The sequence below is a fragment of the Prionailurus bengalensis genome, chromosome C1 (assembly GCF_016509475.1).
Source record: "Prionailurus bengalensis isolate Pbe53 chromosome C1, Fcat_Pben_1.1_paternal_pri, whole genome shotgun sequence".
Classification (NCBI taxonomy): domain Eukaryota; kingdom Metazoa; phylum Chordata; class Mammalia; order Carnivora; family Felidae; genus Prionailurus; species Prionailurus bengalensis.
Genome location: NC_057345.1, coordinates 209,837,367 through 209,854,240, shown reverse-complemented (window position 1 = coordinate 209,854,240; position 16,874 = coordinate 209,837,367). Strand labels below are relative to the sequence as shown.

The 16,874-nt window shown below is 41.3% G+C and overlaps 1 protein-coding gene across 1 annotated transcript in view; it reads right to left on the bottom strand.

Annotated features, from left to right (window-relative positions):
• Window positions 1-16,874, bottom strand: part of NYAP2 (neuronal tyrosine-phosphorylated phosphoinositide-3-kinase adaptor 2) — a 266,012-nt gene that overhangs the window by 102,679 nt on the left and 146,459 nt on the right. The window contains exon 4 of the mRNA XM_043578003.1: window positions 6,255-7,361. Coding sequence (XP_043433938.1) covers window positions 6,255-7,361 — 1,107 coding nt within the window. The remainder of the gene's footprint in view (window positions 1-6,254; window positions 7,362-16,874) is intronic.

Genomic DNA, 16,874 nt, shown 5'->3' with positions numbered 1-16,874 from the left:
AGATAATCTTCAGGTGTTCTGAGTGTAGCTCGAGTCCTAAATGGCTTTGAAGAATCCAAGAATTCTACAAGTTCCTGATCCAGCCCCCAACTCTGGTCAGGAGGCTCCAAGTCACTGGGCATCCAGAAGATCTGGCCAAAGTCACAGGCTGAGGGCTCACCCACTCTCACAGCGAGTGAGAGACCCAGACTCATAGATTTTCTTCTCTGCCATCCCCTTTGGCTTCTCAATACTTGCTTTTGCCCTAGCCACTCTTTTCAGCCCCTGCTTTCACAGGAATGAAAAGGAGGAGATATAAAGTCCTGAACTATTTTGCATTCTGAATTTTACAGAAGAAAGTATTGTTGACACACCAAACCAAATGTGTAGGTTCTCCTAAAATAACTAACTTTCATTTCAGGTTTCCTAGGACAGCCTAGTTCTTGGGAAGTCGATATTCTTACCAGCTCAGATAGGAATCCAAGAACTTGTCATTCAAGACAGTAAACTGGTTAAAGTGGCCTTTGAAAGTAAAGGTCACAGAGTCCCTAGACTGAAAGTCACACACTTACATTGGATGAGAGGCTTCTAAGACAAAGTTGGGTATCTGTTCTTTGGCCTACAACTGATTAATGGTGTGATAGGACAATGAAAGAAAGAGTTGAAGGATAACAGAAGAGGTGGAGGGAGGGAAAGAGAGCCTATCTACATCAATAAAACTACCCGAAAGAAAGGTAGGAAGCCAGAAAACCACAAGAAACAAACATAAGAATTGAAATAACTTGAAATGATATAGCAGTAAAGGGTTAGAGCTACAAACTCAAATAGCCCCTGAAGACATCCCAGTAATTATTAAGCTATCAACACTGTACCACCGTTATTACAAATGGCCAGGGACAATGATAGTCACCACTGCGTGAGGTGTCTCCTGTTCAGGTCACCCTGCTAGACACTTTAAGTGCATTATCACACAGTTAAGCATACAATGATGATCACAACAATGACCCTGAATCATAAAGATGGCTACATTATGTTAGTATACCCTCCCTTTTTTTCTGAAAAGTGGTATAATATATAAATACAGAAATATATTTAAATTTTAAATTACTTTTATTTTTTACATGTATTTATTTTTGAGAGACGGAGACAGAGCACAAGAGGGTCAGAGAGAGAGGGAGACACAGAATCCAAAGCAGGCTCCAGGCTCTGAGCTGTCAGCACAGAGCCTGACGCGGGGCTTGAACTCACAAACTGTGAGATCATGACCTGGGCCAAAGTCAGATGCTTAACCAACTGAGCCACCCAGGCGCCCCCAGAAATATATTTTAAAAGATTGCCTTCCAAAATCATTCTTTGTTTAATTCAAAATTCTTTTTAAAATTAAATTAGTAAGAGTAAGTTGGAAACGTTGCTTCACTAGCAATGCCCAATATTTTAGCATTACTGTACCTCAAACAACTTACAAAAGGATAAAGGTGTGTGTGTGTGTGTGTGTGTGTGTGTGTGTGTTAAGAAAGTGAATGGAAAGGCAAAGGTTGCATTAGATTCCTAGGTTTATTTCATCAAACCCAAAAGACCCATTTATATTTACAATTGTAAAAATATAACATAGCATGTAAAAGTCTTAAATGGGAATATTTTCAAGAGGCTGAAAGATGAGATGTAACAGTACAAAATTGTACATCTCCGTTAATGTGGCATATTGTTGTGGATAATGAAACTCTTCACCAACGCCAACTCAACATCTTGGGTTTCTTTTGATTTTCTAATATTGATACCGGATGAGTGGGCCTACATCTTTGTTTTTCTTTGCTCTATCTTTAGGCCCACCATGTCTCTGTGTCCTTCCATGGTCTCTATGTGTGCCTTTCCATGTGCTTCATATATTGGTGGCCATATTGGCTTATATGTCTATTTCATCCTGTATTTGCATTTCTTTTGTATCTTTCTTGGTGCCTTAGTCTCTGAATTAGTCACACTGCTTTTTTATGTTTCTAATTTTTCCTTAAATTTTCTATTAACATCTCTCCACTTATACCTTTCCTATCTCATGCTCTCCCTCGGGGGTATTATAGAATTTAATTATATTCTTCATTGTGACTTGAATGTTTTTATAGGAACATATATTCATGCATTTATATTAAACGTAGGCAAAGTCTTTCTTTTAAAAATATTTATTGTTTTTTTTAAATGTTTATTTATTTATTTTGGGGAGAGAGAGGGCCGGGGAGGGGCTGAGACAGAATCCCAAGCAGGCTCCCAGTTCTCGGGGCACAGCTCGACGCAGGGTTTGATCCCACCAACCATGAGATTATGACCTGAGCCGAAATCAAGGGTCAGATGCTTAACTGACTGAGCCATCCAGGCACCACCTCCCCCAAGAAAATATTTTTTATTTGAAGAGAAAAATATTCTAAATACTATTATGGTGAATACTCCAAATTCACTGTCAACATATCTGTACTTCGCCTACTTCTCATAAAGACAAAAATTTACAGCAATAAAATACAAATGAACCACCTCTTACGTGCCTCATAGATTCCATCTCTCCGCACAAAATTAAGAAATAGTAATCATAACCAATTGAAATAAAATTTATTATCATGAGAGAGACTATTAAGTGTCCTCACATAGAACAAAGCAACATTACAATGTCCCATCAACCAGGGGAAAAAACTTCCTAGAACAATTAATACAAAGGCCTTATTTAGAAAATCATGCAGTGAAATGGAATTTATTTTTTTCCTATTGCTCAATCCGTATCAACAGCTGTAAAGCTTTTAAGATATGAAAGTAATGTTAGGTGTATCATTACAGATTATTTAAAAAATTTTTTCAATGTTTTATTTTTATTTTTGAGAGAGAGAGAGAGAGAGAGAGAGAGAGAGACAGAGGGAGAGAGAGAGAGAGAGGGAAATGCAGAATCCAAAGCAGGCTCCAGGCTCTGAGCTGTCAGCGCAGAGCCCTACACGGGGCTTGAACCCATGCACCGCGAGATCATGACCTTCACAGAAGTCAGAAGCTCAACCGACTGAGCCACCCAGGCGGCCCACGTTAAAGATTATTAAGATAAGAGTTGAAGGCACATATTTTATGTAACATAGATTTTTCAAGTTAAAACAGAAATATTAAATTTTCTTTGAATTGAGTATTAGTAAATTATTGTAATCGGCACTTCCGGGAAAGCCAGAGGGTATGGAGTATAGAAATACCAGCCTTAACTTTGTTCTTTAAATGTAAAAAACAAAAAATACTTGAGATTTAGGAGTCATGAATGTCTACTACCTCATACCATTTATTCTGTTCCTATGGTATCAGTAGGTATCTATAAATCCTATCTGACAAGACTAAAGGGGAGCGTTGCCTCACTGAATATACTAACAACAGTGATTATAGGTTAACTCTCAAATATCAACAACTTTGGATCTACTTTTCAAATTACAGAAAGATCCTGAGAGCCACAATGCTTTTTTTAGCCTCTGATAGTGTCTATTTTCTTCTGGAGTCCAAAGTAAATAATATGAAATTATTCTTTGCACTATCTGCATTTTTCTTCCCGTCCCTTCACATAAAGTAAGATATCGAAGTTAACGTAACACAAGACATGCCCTTTCTCGGAAGGGTTTGATACACGGTTAATAGCACATGAAAGGAAGAAATTCAATCTTCAGATCCCTAAAAGCTATAAAGAGCCTGGATCACTTTTCCATGTATAAGCTTTGTTTCACAAGTACACAAAGCTCGTTTTGGACTCGAATGGAGAAGTCTGTGACATATAGCACATAGCTGAATTCTAACAGATGGATTTTTCTTGAAATAACTTCATTAGTTAATCATTTCTTTTACATATACTTTTTCTAGCTAATTGGTATAGCTGCCAGCTGGAGCTGTTAAGGATCCTCCAAAGAAACTGGTAGGTAGGGAGAAAATCCAATAATTTCACCAATCCTAGAATGAAACGTCCATTAATTTCACACTAACCATCACATATTTTGAAAGTAAAATCTTTTTCGTTCATTTTTTTCCTCCAACTTATTCCAAAAATCTTAACCGATCTGTGCTTAAACCAAATCAATCATCTAGAAGAAACTTTAAACTTTGATAAATTATTTAGGTCAGGGTTTACCAAACTTGCCTCCCCTGACATGGTGGCCCAGATCATCTTTTTGTGTTAGCTTTTAAGCAGCATCTCTGCCTCTATCTTGATATCAGTGGTGTCCCTAGTTGTGACAACTGAAAATGTCTCCAGGCATTTCCGAAAGTCCTTGGGGCCCAAATTGTTTTTTACTGAGAACCATTATTTTATTTTATTTTTTGTTTTATTTGAGAGAGAGAGAGAGAGAGAGCGTGAGTGGGGGAGAGGGGAAGAAGGATAAAATCTTAAGCAGGCTCCACACGCTCTGACACTGATCCCGATGCAGGGTTAGATTCCACGACCCTGGGATCATGACCTGAGCTGAAATCAAGAGTCGGATGCTCAACCAACTGAGCCACCTAGGTGCCCCAAGAACCCCTATTTTAGAAATAAATTGCTTCTTATTGCTAATTCAGTTTAATACTAATTTTAGGGGCGTCAAGGTGGCTCAATCAGGTTAAGTGTCTGACTTTATTTTAGCTCAGGTCATGAAATTGAGATTTGTGAGTTTGAACCCCATGTCAGGCTCTGCTCTGACAATGTGGAGCCTACTTGGGATTCTCTCTCTCTCTCTCTCTCTCTCTCTGTCTACCCTTCCCCTGCTCGTTCTCTCTCTCTCTCTCTCTCTCTCTGTCTCTCAAAATAAATAAACTTCAGAAAAATTTAAAAAATAATTTTAAAAATGCATGTATGTATTTAACTTCAGACATGTCTAATAGATTAGAATTTTTTTTTCCCTTTAGTCAGGTAAATGAAATGATTTGGGGGGCAGGGGATTACTTAAGCAGTAATACTTACATAAATCTCTCTGGGTAAACAAGCAGAAAAGGCAGGATAAGTGGCTTCTAGCTACCAATACATATTAATTATTCTAAGAAATGCCGTCATCACCTCCATCGTCAGAAGTATTGATTTTTTGTTTTTCCTTTAAGGAAGGAACTCAGTGTGACTGTGGGAGAGGATATATAAAATCCTGCATTGGGATGATCTGAGATGAAAATGATTAATTACCAGTTTAGGTACCTAAGGCATTTTTAAGCCAGGAAAAGCAGTGTAATTTCATGAAACGGACACTGAGAAAGCTGGGATTTGTTTGGACTTTCCTGTAAACTTATGAAGTGATTTGGGGCTCACAAAAGGATTAGTCATTCATATAGAGACATTTCCCCATCTTCGGAGTTCAGTGGCCACCCATTCACCACTTAGTGGTCTTTCTGTAATTTATATATCAGCGTCTCTAGGAAGAGTAACATAGGCATAAGATTCTAATTACCAGAGTTGTTAAAAGGGAAGCAATGAGCCTTTTCCAGTTTAGGGTGAATGTAAGAATATCACAGCACGAAGTGTGCAAGGAGAATCGTTCATTGCATTAAGAGAAATACTAAGTTCCATTCTAATTTCTATGCTTCCAGCAAAAGCGGCGGACTAGCATTTGCTCAAGTGGGTTTTTAACGTAAAGAGAAAGATACATGTTAACATTTATCAATATGTTTGAATGTCTACCTTTTTCTCAAAAAATCAAGACATTTACCCCCAAATTCCATAGTGACCTGTTTACTTTGTTGGACTTTCCCAGAACCACTGTGACTGTTTAGATTTTACACTTCGTCCCACAAAAAGTCATTCTTCTTTTTCATAACATCTCTTCCCTAGGCCCGCTGTCCCTTGGAGTGCTTCCAGAACGCCCTGTGTCCTTCAGCACCGCAAAAGTTAAATAACCCACTTTGCAATTTCTCTCTCTCTCTCTCTCTTTTTTTTTATAAGGTGTGTGTGTGTGTGTGTGTGTGTGTGTATGTTTTGTTGTTGTTGTTGTTGTTTTGGGGTTTTTTTTTTTTTTTTTTTTTGAGACCAGCGGAGACAGGGTGCAAAGCAGGGGAGGGGCAGGGAGAAAAAGAGACACAATCTGAAGCAGGCACCGGGCTCTGAGCTTGACGCGGAGCCCCAGGAGGGGCTGAACTCCACATGAACCCTGAGGTCACGACCTGAGCCAAAGTCAGCCGCGGGAACCGACTGGGCCACCCAGGCGCGCCCCCACTTTGGAATTTCAACTGGAAGGACCCAAGGCCCTGCCCTCTGGGCTTCACCTGCACACCCGGGGCTTCGCCTTACTTCTAAGGGAACGTGGACTCTGCACACTTACTCTCTGCGGGGTCCTTAGACCTGCGGCCGCTCGACGACGACTTGCGCAGCAGGCTCCGCCCGGAGGTGAAGAGGCTGGTCAGTTCTTCCAAGGGGCTCGTGGGGGTCCTGGAGCGGGAGGCGCCCGGCGCGGGGCCGTAGGTGTTCACCGCCGCGTTGACCATCTTGGCCCCGTCCTGCGACACGGGCCTGGCGCTCGGATGCGGCCCCGCCGGGGAGCCCCTGGACAGGCTGCCCGGGTGCACCGCGTCGTAGGGCGGCGGCCGCTTGAGGCTGAGCGGGGTCAGGGACCGCCCCATGCTGACCGGCGACGGCGAGGCCGAGTGGCTCTTCGGGTAGCCGTGCGGGGACTGCGTCCGGTACAGCGTGGACGGCGGGGGCGGGGACGAGGACAACGCGGTGGCCGCGGAGGCCGCGGGGCCCGGGCCCAGGGCGGCCGCCTGCTCTTTGTCCAGCTTGGGATGGCCGGAGGCGTGGGAGGGCAGTGCGGACGGCGACGCGCCCGGCTGCTGCTTCATGTAAGACACGTTTTCCAGCACGGGCAGCTTGGTGACCTCTAGCGGGGTGAGAGGAGACTCGTCGGAATTGGGGGAGCACTGCACGGGCGCGGGGGGGAACACCAGCAGCGGGGGTCTGTGGGAGAGCAGGTTGGGGAAGGGCGGGGGGATGTCACAGAGCAAACCCTTTGGAGTACATGGCACGGAGGACTTGGCGAAGTCCGCGTCAGGCACCGTGGGAGTAGCACACTGCGAAGAGCAACTGTGATGGTCAAGGTCACATTTGGAATCTTGGCCCAAGTCGTCGAAGATGGGGTATTTCATCTCCTCGTAGACGGCCTCGCTCTGGTCGTCGTCCTCCTTCCTGAAGTCTCTGAGGATGTTGCCCACCATCTCGATGTACACGGGCTCCTCCTCCTCGGGGTCGCCCGCAGGGCTGCTGACATGGGACAGGGAGGGGTCGCGCGGGAGCGACGTCCTCCGCGGCCCGTGCTTCTTGATGTACGTTTCATCGAAAGAGGTGCTCAGCTGAGTGTTCGGGTTGCGTTTGGGTTTGGGAGGAGGGATCTTCTTGGAATATTCATCACTGTGGGGTCTCGGTTTGGCGGACACTGCAAAAGAGAAAATTTAAAAAAAAAAAGGTAAAATAGATTATTACAATAGGAAAGCCTTCGAAAATGACTTGTACTCGAGTTGGCTCCTAGGAACTTTTATTTAAAGTTTTTATTTATTTTTGAGACAGAGAGAGACAGAGCATGCACGGGGGAGGGGCAGAGAGAGAGGGAGACACAGAATCCAAAGCAGGCTCCAGGCTCTGAGCGGTCAGCACAGAGCCAGACATGGGGCTCGAACTCACAAGCTGTGAGATCATGACCTGAGCTGAAGTCAGATGCTTAACTGACTGAGCCATCCAGGCGCCCCCCCCCCTTTTTTTTTAATGTCTATTTGTATTTGAGACAGACAGTGTGAGAGCTGGGGACAGGGAGAGAGAGAGAGAGAGAGAGGGAGACACAGAATCCAAAGCAGGCTCCAGGCTCTCAGCTCTCAGCACAGAGCCCCGTGTGGGGCTCAAACTCACGGACCTCGAGATTATGACCTGAGCCTAAATCATAAGCATAACTGACTAAGCCACCCAGGCGTCCCTACTGCTATGAATTTTTGATCGGCGTGGGAGGTGGTAATCTGCTTCATTTCTAGTTTGAGGCTTAGACTAAAACTCAAAAAAAGTCAAACACTTTCCATACGTAGGAAAACCTGATAAAACAGTACTAATATTTGTCTTCAAACTAATATTAATAATCCGACACTGACAAATGCATTAACCAGGGCAATTCGTCCCTCTGCCTTAGAATTTCTTAGAATTTCTAAAGAGAAACCTTCCGATGAAACATGTTCCATAAAAACGGTCATGAACTTCATAAAGATTAACCTCCAAGAATTAAGTGAGAAACTCAGGAGGACAAAATCAAGTTTCTTTGAGCACAAATGGTCACAAAAATACCATGGGATTTGAGCCCTTTTAATGTTGTGGCTATTGCACATGATCGCATCTCTCTTTCATTTAGGATAAAAATGTCCTAGCCTGCTAGACTTAATCTCTGCCTTGGTTCAGATAAATAACTTCTATACAGATGGGTCTGATATTTCAAGGGAAATTGATGTGAAAATCTTATGAGGCTAGACAAGTTAATCTCTGAATCTCCAGGTATTGTTGATTAGGGTGTATTTGTCTGTTTTTGTTCATGAGATCTCTTTTGATATCCCAAATGCTATCTTGGAATGAATTTATTAGGTATGTTGCACTGAGACATCAGAACCCCCTCGAGCGCCTTACAAGGAAATAAACCAGAGAATGCTGTGTAAGCTTCAAGAATAACTTTTGGAAACTCACAACAGATATACGTACGAGTGCATTCAACAGCCTACCGCGGGCACCCCTTGTAGTGAAACGTAAACTCTGACACTATACAGTGGGGTGGAACAGGCTGGCAACTTGTCTGTGACTGAAATCAATTATTTAGCATGCAGGGAAGGTACTGGCATCTTGTTATTATCTCATTAGCTCATTGTGCTGATATATGATTACAATGATTATCATTATTATGCGGTGTGGTGGAATGCAGTTACTTACGGTAAATAGTAGCATATAATGTAAGGTGACAGTATAGCTTATAGGTGTAAAACGATTGAGAAAATAACAGGCTTCCCGACAATTTGCAGCCTTAAGGGCGGGGGCGGGGGTCTCAAGGCACAAATCAGGAAACACCTGAGATCATTTTGCTTTTTTCAATTAGCATACTATGACACAGGAGTTTTTCTAAAGCTTACTAAAGGAGAAGCGAGCGCTTAAAGATTAGTTAGCAGACTGCTCTGCACATCAAAGATGGCTTCAGAGGGAGGAAGCTCATCAAACATTCTAGAAGTGGTTATGTCTCTCACTTTTCTGGGTCATTCTTTCAAATATTCTACTCTTCTGTGCCCGTAATGAGTGAGTTTTTACTCACTACAATCAAACACCTCTTTGAAGGGAAGTTTCTTAATGTATCTGGGCTTCTCCTTTAACTCATATCAGGAAAAGCTAGATGCTGAGTTCCAGGGGGTTATAGCAATAGAGTCTGTTAGTGCCAAAAGGGAAAAGCCTAGAGACACAATTGGGTGAAAAATACCTAGAGAATTCTTTAGGAGGGACTCAAAGTGGACCAGTAGCTCCTCTCTGTATCTCTCACTGGTCTTAAAGTTTACTGGCTTTAAAGACTACTGTGTATGTTAATTTTCATGAATTAAAAAACCCATCAGATGATATATGAAAATGTGAGCCCAATGCATAAAGTAAAATTATACATAATTGAATAAAGTTGACTTAGTACTTGAGGGCCAGGGAGTTAATATGCAGAGGAACAAAAGCCTATCCAGACTATTCTTCTGAAACTTGTTTTCCTGCCTTCTTCCACCTCAGAGTCTTATTTAGGCTAAGTAACTCACACTCTGGGAAAATATTTGCCACTGATTATTGGGTTCTAGAGATTGGGTGGATTGGGCCAAAGGGGAAACCTTAGAGGAGAGAAGTCTGATTGGCGAGGTGCTCTGTGAATGGAGGGTAAACCTAAAGCTAGGAATTAATGTGTCCAAGAGATGATAATTCATTATATGGGAGTGGTCACATGTAGAATAAGATTAGCCTTTTTATACCTTCTAAATTACAATCTGCTTTTGTTTTCTTTAACCTTTCATAAAGTCTGATATCCCCACCTAAACTTGGGTAGTTATATGGAAAGAAATAACAGGACAGGCAGAATTCAAGCATCTGAGCCCAAGACTAGGAAGCAGACTACACTAAGGGAAGACTATAACCCAGGATTCCCAGGCAGGGAGGGGTCAGTGGTAGGGCTGGTAATGACTTGATACTTAGGGAGGCAGTAGCCTCACGAACAACCTTGGAACCAACGTCCCTCTTCCCACATAGATTAGAAGATGGCCTTTGGAATGGGCACGACCAATGCTTGGGTTATACTCAAAATGTGAGCAGATGACACTCATTCTGCGTGCCAAAAGGAAGAGAAAAAAAATAAGTAAAAATACTTCATATCTATGAAATGATTGAAGAAAGAAAAGGTTTTGTTCGAGAACACAGCATAGAATTAAAGTACAGCAACTATTCATTAGGAAGGAATATAGGCAATCCATTTGTACTATGAGACCACTTCAGTGCCAAACTAAACACAGATACTGTCTTACCAGGGGAATAAAATATAATATGTGACTCTTACGGTGACTCTTAGATAATCAAAATTCACTTTTACTATGGACTGAATTGCATCCCTCCCACAGTAACGTGTTGAGGCACTAACCCCCAATATAATGGTATTTAGAGATGGTGCCTTTGGGCGATAATTGGGTTTGGATGAGATTATGAGGATTGGGCCCTCATGGCTGGGGGCGGGGGGAGGGGTCCACCATGTGAGTATGTAGTGAGAAGGCAGCCATCTACAAGTCAGGAAGAGTTTTCACCAGAAACCAACTAACTATCCTAGCACGTTGATCTTGGACCTCTGGCCTCAAGAAACGAGAGGCAATAAATGTCTATTGTTTAAGCTATTGTTTAAGCTGGTCTATGGTATTTTGTTATGGAAACCCAAAATGACTTGGATAATAGTGTATTCATTAGGCATAAAGACCCTGTACAGTTGAATGTTAAGCACTCACTTTAATTCCATCTTCTGGCATTAAAATACTTGAAATAGCTTTGTTATTTTCAAAATTAACACGACTCTCTCCCAGCCTTTTTAAATGTACGTTTCACCTGCCTCTGCCCTGTATCCTCTTATCCCCTGGAGTCATGTCACAAAGAGCAATTACACCTAAATACAGAAATATTCCTCCCAGCTATCCATCCTGGTGCCCACAACCTGTAATTCTGGTTGCTTTTCTCAGTCTGACTCGTCGATCTCTAATTTGTGCCAGGGCACGTGCTTCTGATTCCAACCCATTTTCTGGATGCTTTTTGGTTGTTGTGGTCTGCTTCGGCACATTCTGTCCTGTTCCACGTTGTTCTACTGCCCACCAGCTGAAGTAATTCCCCAGCTGGCCTTGCCCAAGGAATACTTCATTATCTGGGCAACCTTATTCCTCTGCGTTACCCTGTGTGATAAAAAGAGCCTAATGCAGGCAGATTCATATAATGCAAGCACATTTTGTTTCCTGGTCCTCTTTCTTTGTATTGATCCAAATTTGAAATGAGCGTATTGAGGTTTATTTAGATAGTAAAGTGTTAAGTAAATTTTAGATGATAGGGATGAATAAACAGATTCACTCCTTTGATATCTGGAGACTTTTTTTTTTCCCGGGCAATAGTTGCTTCCCCTTCCATATCCCCCTTGCAATTGAGTAAATAATTCATGGAGAAATAAAAATTTGTTTTAAATGTCATATATGCTTTTTTTAAAGTTTCCCCATATAAGGCAAAGTCTGAAATTTTAAACAACATTGTCACATAATTTATTCTACCTTAACCTCACTCTAGGCCATTAAAAATTAAAGAAAAAAAATCATGTTTAAAAAGTCATTTCTTTAGAGAATACTTCAAAACGGTCTTGATCTATGTACATAGATGCTGAAATACTGCTAATAAAAGACAATGAAAATTGCTTGCAAATTTCCACATTAAACCAAATTCAACCATAATAAAAAAGGTGAGTTTTATTGCTATTGAATGAATTTTAAATTATTTCTAATAAACCCAAAGATAGAGGCAATAATTCCTGTTCAGCTCCAGAACACAAATTTTAATGCTTAAAATAGTATAATGACAGTAGCATTGAATAAGCAGAAAGTGACATTTTTGAAATGAAATATCGGAGCACAAAGGTTATGCACGGCTTTCAGTCATGCCCAGATGATCCGTCTTTCACAGTTAATTTTGGAAATTCACCGTGTCCTTTGTCAACCTATCCTTCTGAAATAATTTTCCCTTATTAAAAAAATATAATGTAAAACTATGCTTTAGTATCTGTGGATGTTCCTGTCCCAAGAAGACACAACACAGGTCATGTCAGTATTTCCCTGACTGGCCACAGAATCTCAGAATTTGAAGGGCTCTTAGAAATTATGCAGCCCAAGGGCTGTACATTACTGAAGAAGAGACAAAAATTCCTTACCAACGACTTAAAAAAAAATGAAATCTCATCATTTCAATTCAATCTTTTATACTATTTATTTATTTATTTATTTATTTATTTTGAGAGCGACAGAGACAGAGAAGGCAGGGGATGGGCAGAGAGAGAGAAGCCCAAGCAGGCTCTGCACTGTCAATACAGAGCCCGATGCAGGGCTCGAACTCAAGAACCATGAGATCAAGACCAGAGCCGAAACCCAGAGTTGGACACTTAACCAAATGAGCCACCGAGGCACCTCAATCTCATACACATTTTCAAACAAAAGAAAACAACAGGGGTGGATAGTTCTGTAATTTGTTATTTGGTATTTGGTATAGAATATCATTTTAACAGGTCTCCTCAGAAATAAAAATAAAAGCATAAAAAAAATAAAATAAAAGGTCTCCCCAGCCTATGCCATAATGGTAGCACCTTAACTCTGTAGCTCCAGTTATAGAGATATATTACACAGGCAATTCAATTGGGAAAAGAGAGTCCAGTGATGAGAAGTAGTGTCCACACTGTGCGATCCTGAAACTGGCTGATTCTGGAAGGTGAGAGACACATTTCCCACTTTCAGCAGAACTGTGCTCACAATAACTCTCTTTTCACAACTCAAAATTCCAAGGGTTTGAGGGATATTTTTATTTCCACAGTCACAAGCTTTACAATACCATCCACCAAATTGGTCCTTTTTACTTTATTTATTTATTTATTTATTTATTTACTTACTTACTTACTTATTTATGTTAAATTAAGGTGCTGTTTATAAAGGAATGAGAGTTGCAAGTGCCCTTGATCTGTTTACTGTAAGACCAGGAAAGTATGATTAATGTGCAAAAAGGATCAGAATTGGAGTTGTGGAACTTATTGTTCTGGAAAACAGAGAACTCAGATCAAAGTTTGGATGGAGACAAACGATGTAAGACATGGAACTGGTCCAAAGCATGGTTTTCAAGTTGAATGGGATTTAGTGTCTTGGCTTAAGCTAGAAGACATGATTCTAATCACTTCTTTGCTTCAGTTAGGCTGCATAACTTTGGGCAAATTACTTTGAAGTGCGTTATTATATGGACTCATTTTTGTCATAGATAATAAGAGACTTTAATCAGAACCACCGTTTTTTTTTTAAATTACTCATCTCAACGCAGTAATTATAAAATAAAATTGGAGTTTGTCACCAATATTTTAAACGAAATGAATTAAATCAGATTAGAAAATATGAGTACATCTCATGATAAGAGTAGAGGTTATTGGTTGAAACAATATTTAAGTATATAGATATTTCCTAGGACTCACATATCTTTCATAAGTTATGATAAGGGATGTTTGAACAGTCCTAAAGCAGACAATCGCTGGTTGATGGCCTTCAGGGAGGGCTCCATCAACTCTTTCCTTTCTAGTAACTGTGCATACTTCTTTGTCCCTTCTGAGGTACTTTTCTCCCGTTGAATATGGCAGTTTTCACTTTCCTCCAAAGGAAGTCAGACACCATGAAGGAAGTCTAACTACTCTGAGATGACCATGCAGTGAAGAAGCCCAAGCCAGCCTAGGGGAAAAGAACTAAGAAAAACAATCAATAATGAAAATGAAATCCTGGCCATATGACCCCAGTCAAGCAGTTCTGGTGACCGTTGTACTATCTGAACCATCTGAGGTGAGAAAGCAGACATTTTGAATCAGTGACAATTCATCCTCACTGCACCCCACTGAATTCCCAACCCACAGAATTATAAGCAAATATGATCATTACTTTTATGTCTCTAAATTTGGGGAGATATATGTATGCATATATCTGAAACTGGTACCAGAAGTATGGAACTGCCTTAACAGAAAATCTAAAACTTATCCATTGGCCTTGGGATGGTGACAGAGGCCTGAAGGACAGTGAGGAAGCCATTGGAAGACTAAAAATTTGGTTAGAAAATTGCTGTTAGAGGCCATAATAAAAGAACACGGTGTTATAGGTTGGTGGAAAGTTGGCAAGACGGTTGCCTGTGGTGATGTAGAAAATATAAAGTGTACCTAATGAATGGGTGAGCCTGAGTAAGGAGACTTGTGGAAGGATGTGGAAATGTCAGCTGGCTTGTTTGGCCTTGTATGGTAGAGGGCTGTGTGAGAAAGAAAGAGACAAAGGAAGGAAGTGTTCCATTCTCAAGCAAAATGAAAGGAAATCATTGCACGAAGGACTTGCCACGAAGACTTGTCAGATCAGCAAATGGTTTTCAAAGTGAAAAATGGCCGTCAGGGCAAAGGTCAATCCAGAGCTCTTCCAGTAAAAGGTGGTCTTGAGGTAAAAATCATATTAAGGGTGGACCCTTAATTTGAACCCCTTACTGAAATCTACAAATAGGACCCCTTACTGAAATCTCTGAAAGATTAAGGTAGAGAACTGAAATAATCTTTTAAGAATCTTACAAGTGTTGTTCCACAACGCTCTGACCACAACCCTGAGAAGACAGGTCTGTCTCAAAACAATTGGTGTTTGTCTTTTGTCTAATGAATAGCCTATAACTTGATTCTTACAAAGACCACAAGGCACTTCGTTAACTTTGACTAAAAGGGACGCTGTTCAAATTTAAATTAAAAAAAAAGTCTTTGGGCCCCCAAACTTTCAGGGCAGGAAGAGAGCTGAGAAGTCTCTTGAGGGACAGGTCACTTCTTCTGGACAGGAAAAGATGACTTGGAAAACAGATGTGAGGACTCAGAGAGTAAGACAAAGAGCCACAGAGAACCAAAACCAGAGAAAGCAGGGACCTAATTGTTACATATTTTCTGCCATCAGATTAGGGGCAACCGGGTGCAAGTTGTGGAAGTGGACTTCAGAATCACTATGAGCCAGTGACTTCTATGTGCCCTTCCAACCTCCAGCCCCCCTTTTTTGGACAGCATTGCAGTTTTCCTGCTCCTGAGCTGCCAGTCTCTGTCAGGTTTTGCAAGACAGATAAATTGCACTTTTAGCTTAAAGACCTTTGCATATGAGGAAATGCACTCAAAGAGCCTCATGGCACAGGGGCATGATTGAAATGATGAAATCCGAGATTTCAAGCTGCTGTTGTCGTGTAAGGAAATGTTTGGGCAAGAGGGTGAGAATATTTTTCCTACTGGGAATATTGTAGCTAAAAGGCAAATTGTGGTAGACAGTCTTCATAGATAGCTACCTTCAATTCCTTCCCACTTTGTGTGCTTTCTACCTATTAATGGTTGGAGTCTGTCAAACCCTTTTCAAATCAGGGCTGGCCTCGTGACTTACCTTGACCCCTGGAATGTGGCAGAAGTGATATTCTGAATCTTGGACTTAGGAAGACTGACAGTTTTCACTTCCTCTATCTTAAAAGCCAACTCCCATGTAAGAACTCTCAGACTAACACGCTACGAAGAAAGTCAACCTGGTGATGTGAGGAGGCCACGTGGAGGGGAAGTAAGCCCAGACATGTGAGTGAAATGTTCTTGGACCTTCCAACCCATCCCAAATACCAGATGAATGCAGCCAAATGAGAGACCCCAACCAATGTCATATAGGGTAGAAGAATCACTCAAAGAAGCCAAGTCAACTCACAGAATAATAGGAAGTAATAAACTGTTGCTGTTTTTTAAGCCATAGCATTTTGGGTTGGTTTACTGCATGGCAATAGATAACTGAAAGAAATCCCAGAATTAATTTCCTGTTTGTGTAGATATCTCATAGAAAATGCTATTGTTATTTTTCATAGAACTAGAGTACAGTGTGCACCCTGAGGAAACAGAAAGCATCTTTCCAGAATAGAAAAATTAAGGAAGTAAGATTGCATTCTGAGTATTATAAAATCACCACAGGATGATTCAAAGAAGAGATATAAAAAGAGATTACATATTTTCTGGTGAAAAAGACTGGATTGAAATCAGAATGAAGGCATTAATATATTAAAGGAAGAACAACCAGAGGGGATCTTGCCACCCACAGGGAATATAAAACCAGGAAGCTTAGAGAGCAAAACATGGCTGCACCCCACAGCAGTGCCCTGGGTATCTGGTCCTCCATTATATCTCTGTTGTGGGGATGGACTCAGCATGCTCGTAGAACCTAAAGCCACTATATATATGATTCTCATGAGTCTTTCTTTTCCTAACTTCAGACTTGTCAAGAAACTTTGCAAGAATTTTGAGTTCCGAAATACTATGCATCTGTTTCTCATTAAAAACAAGTTTCATGGACTGCTATGGTCAGAATGTTTGCCGCCCCCCCTCCCACCCCTCCAAATTCACGTGTTGGGATCTTAACACCCAATGTTATGGTGTTAGAAAGTAGGGTCTTGAGAGAGGATGAGCTCACCAGTGTGGAGCCCTTGTGAATGGCATTAATTCTCTTATGAAAGAGACCCGACAAACCCCCCAGCCTCTTCTACCATGTGGAGACCTGGAACCCGACCAGAACATGACCATGCTGGCCCCTTGATCTTGGACTGCCAGCCTCCAAAACTGTGAAAGTGCATT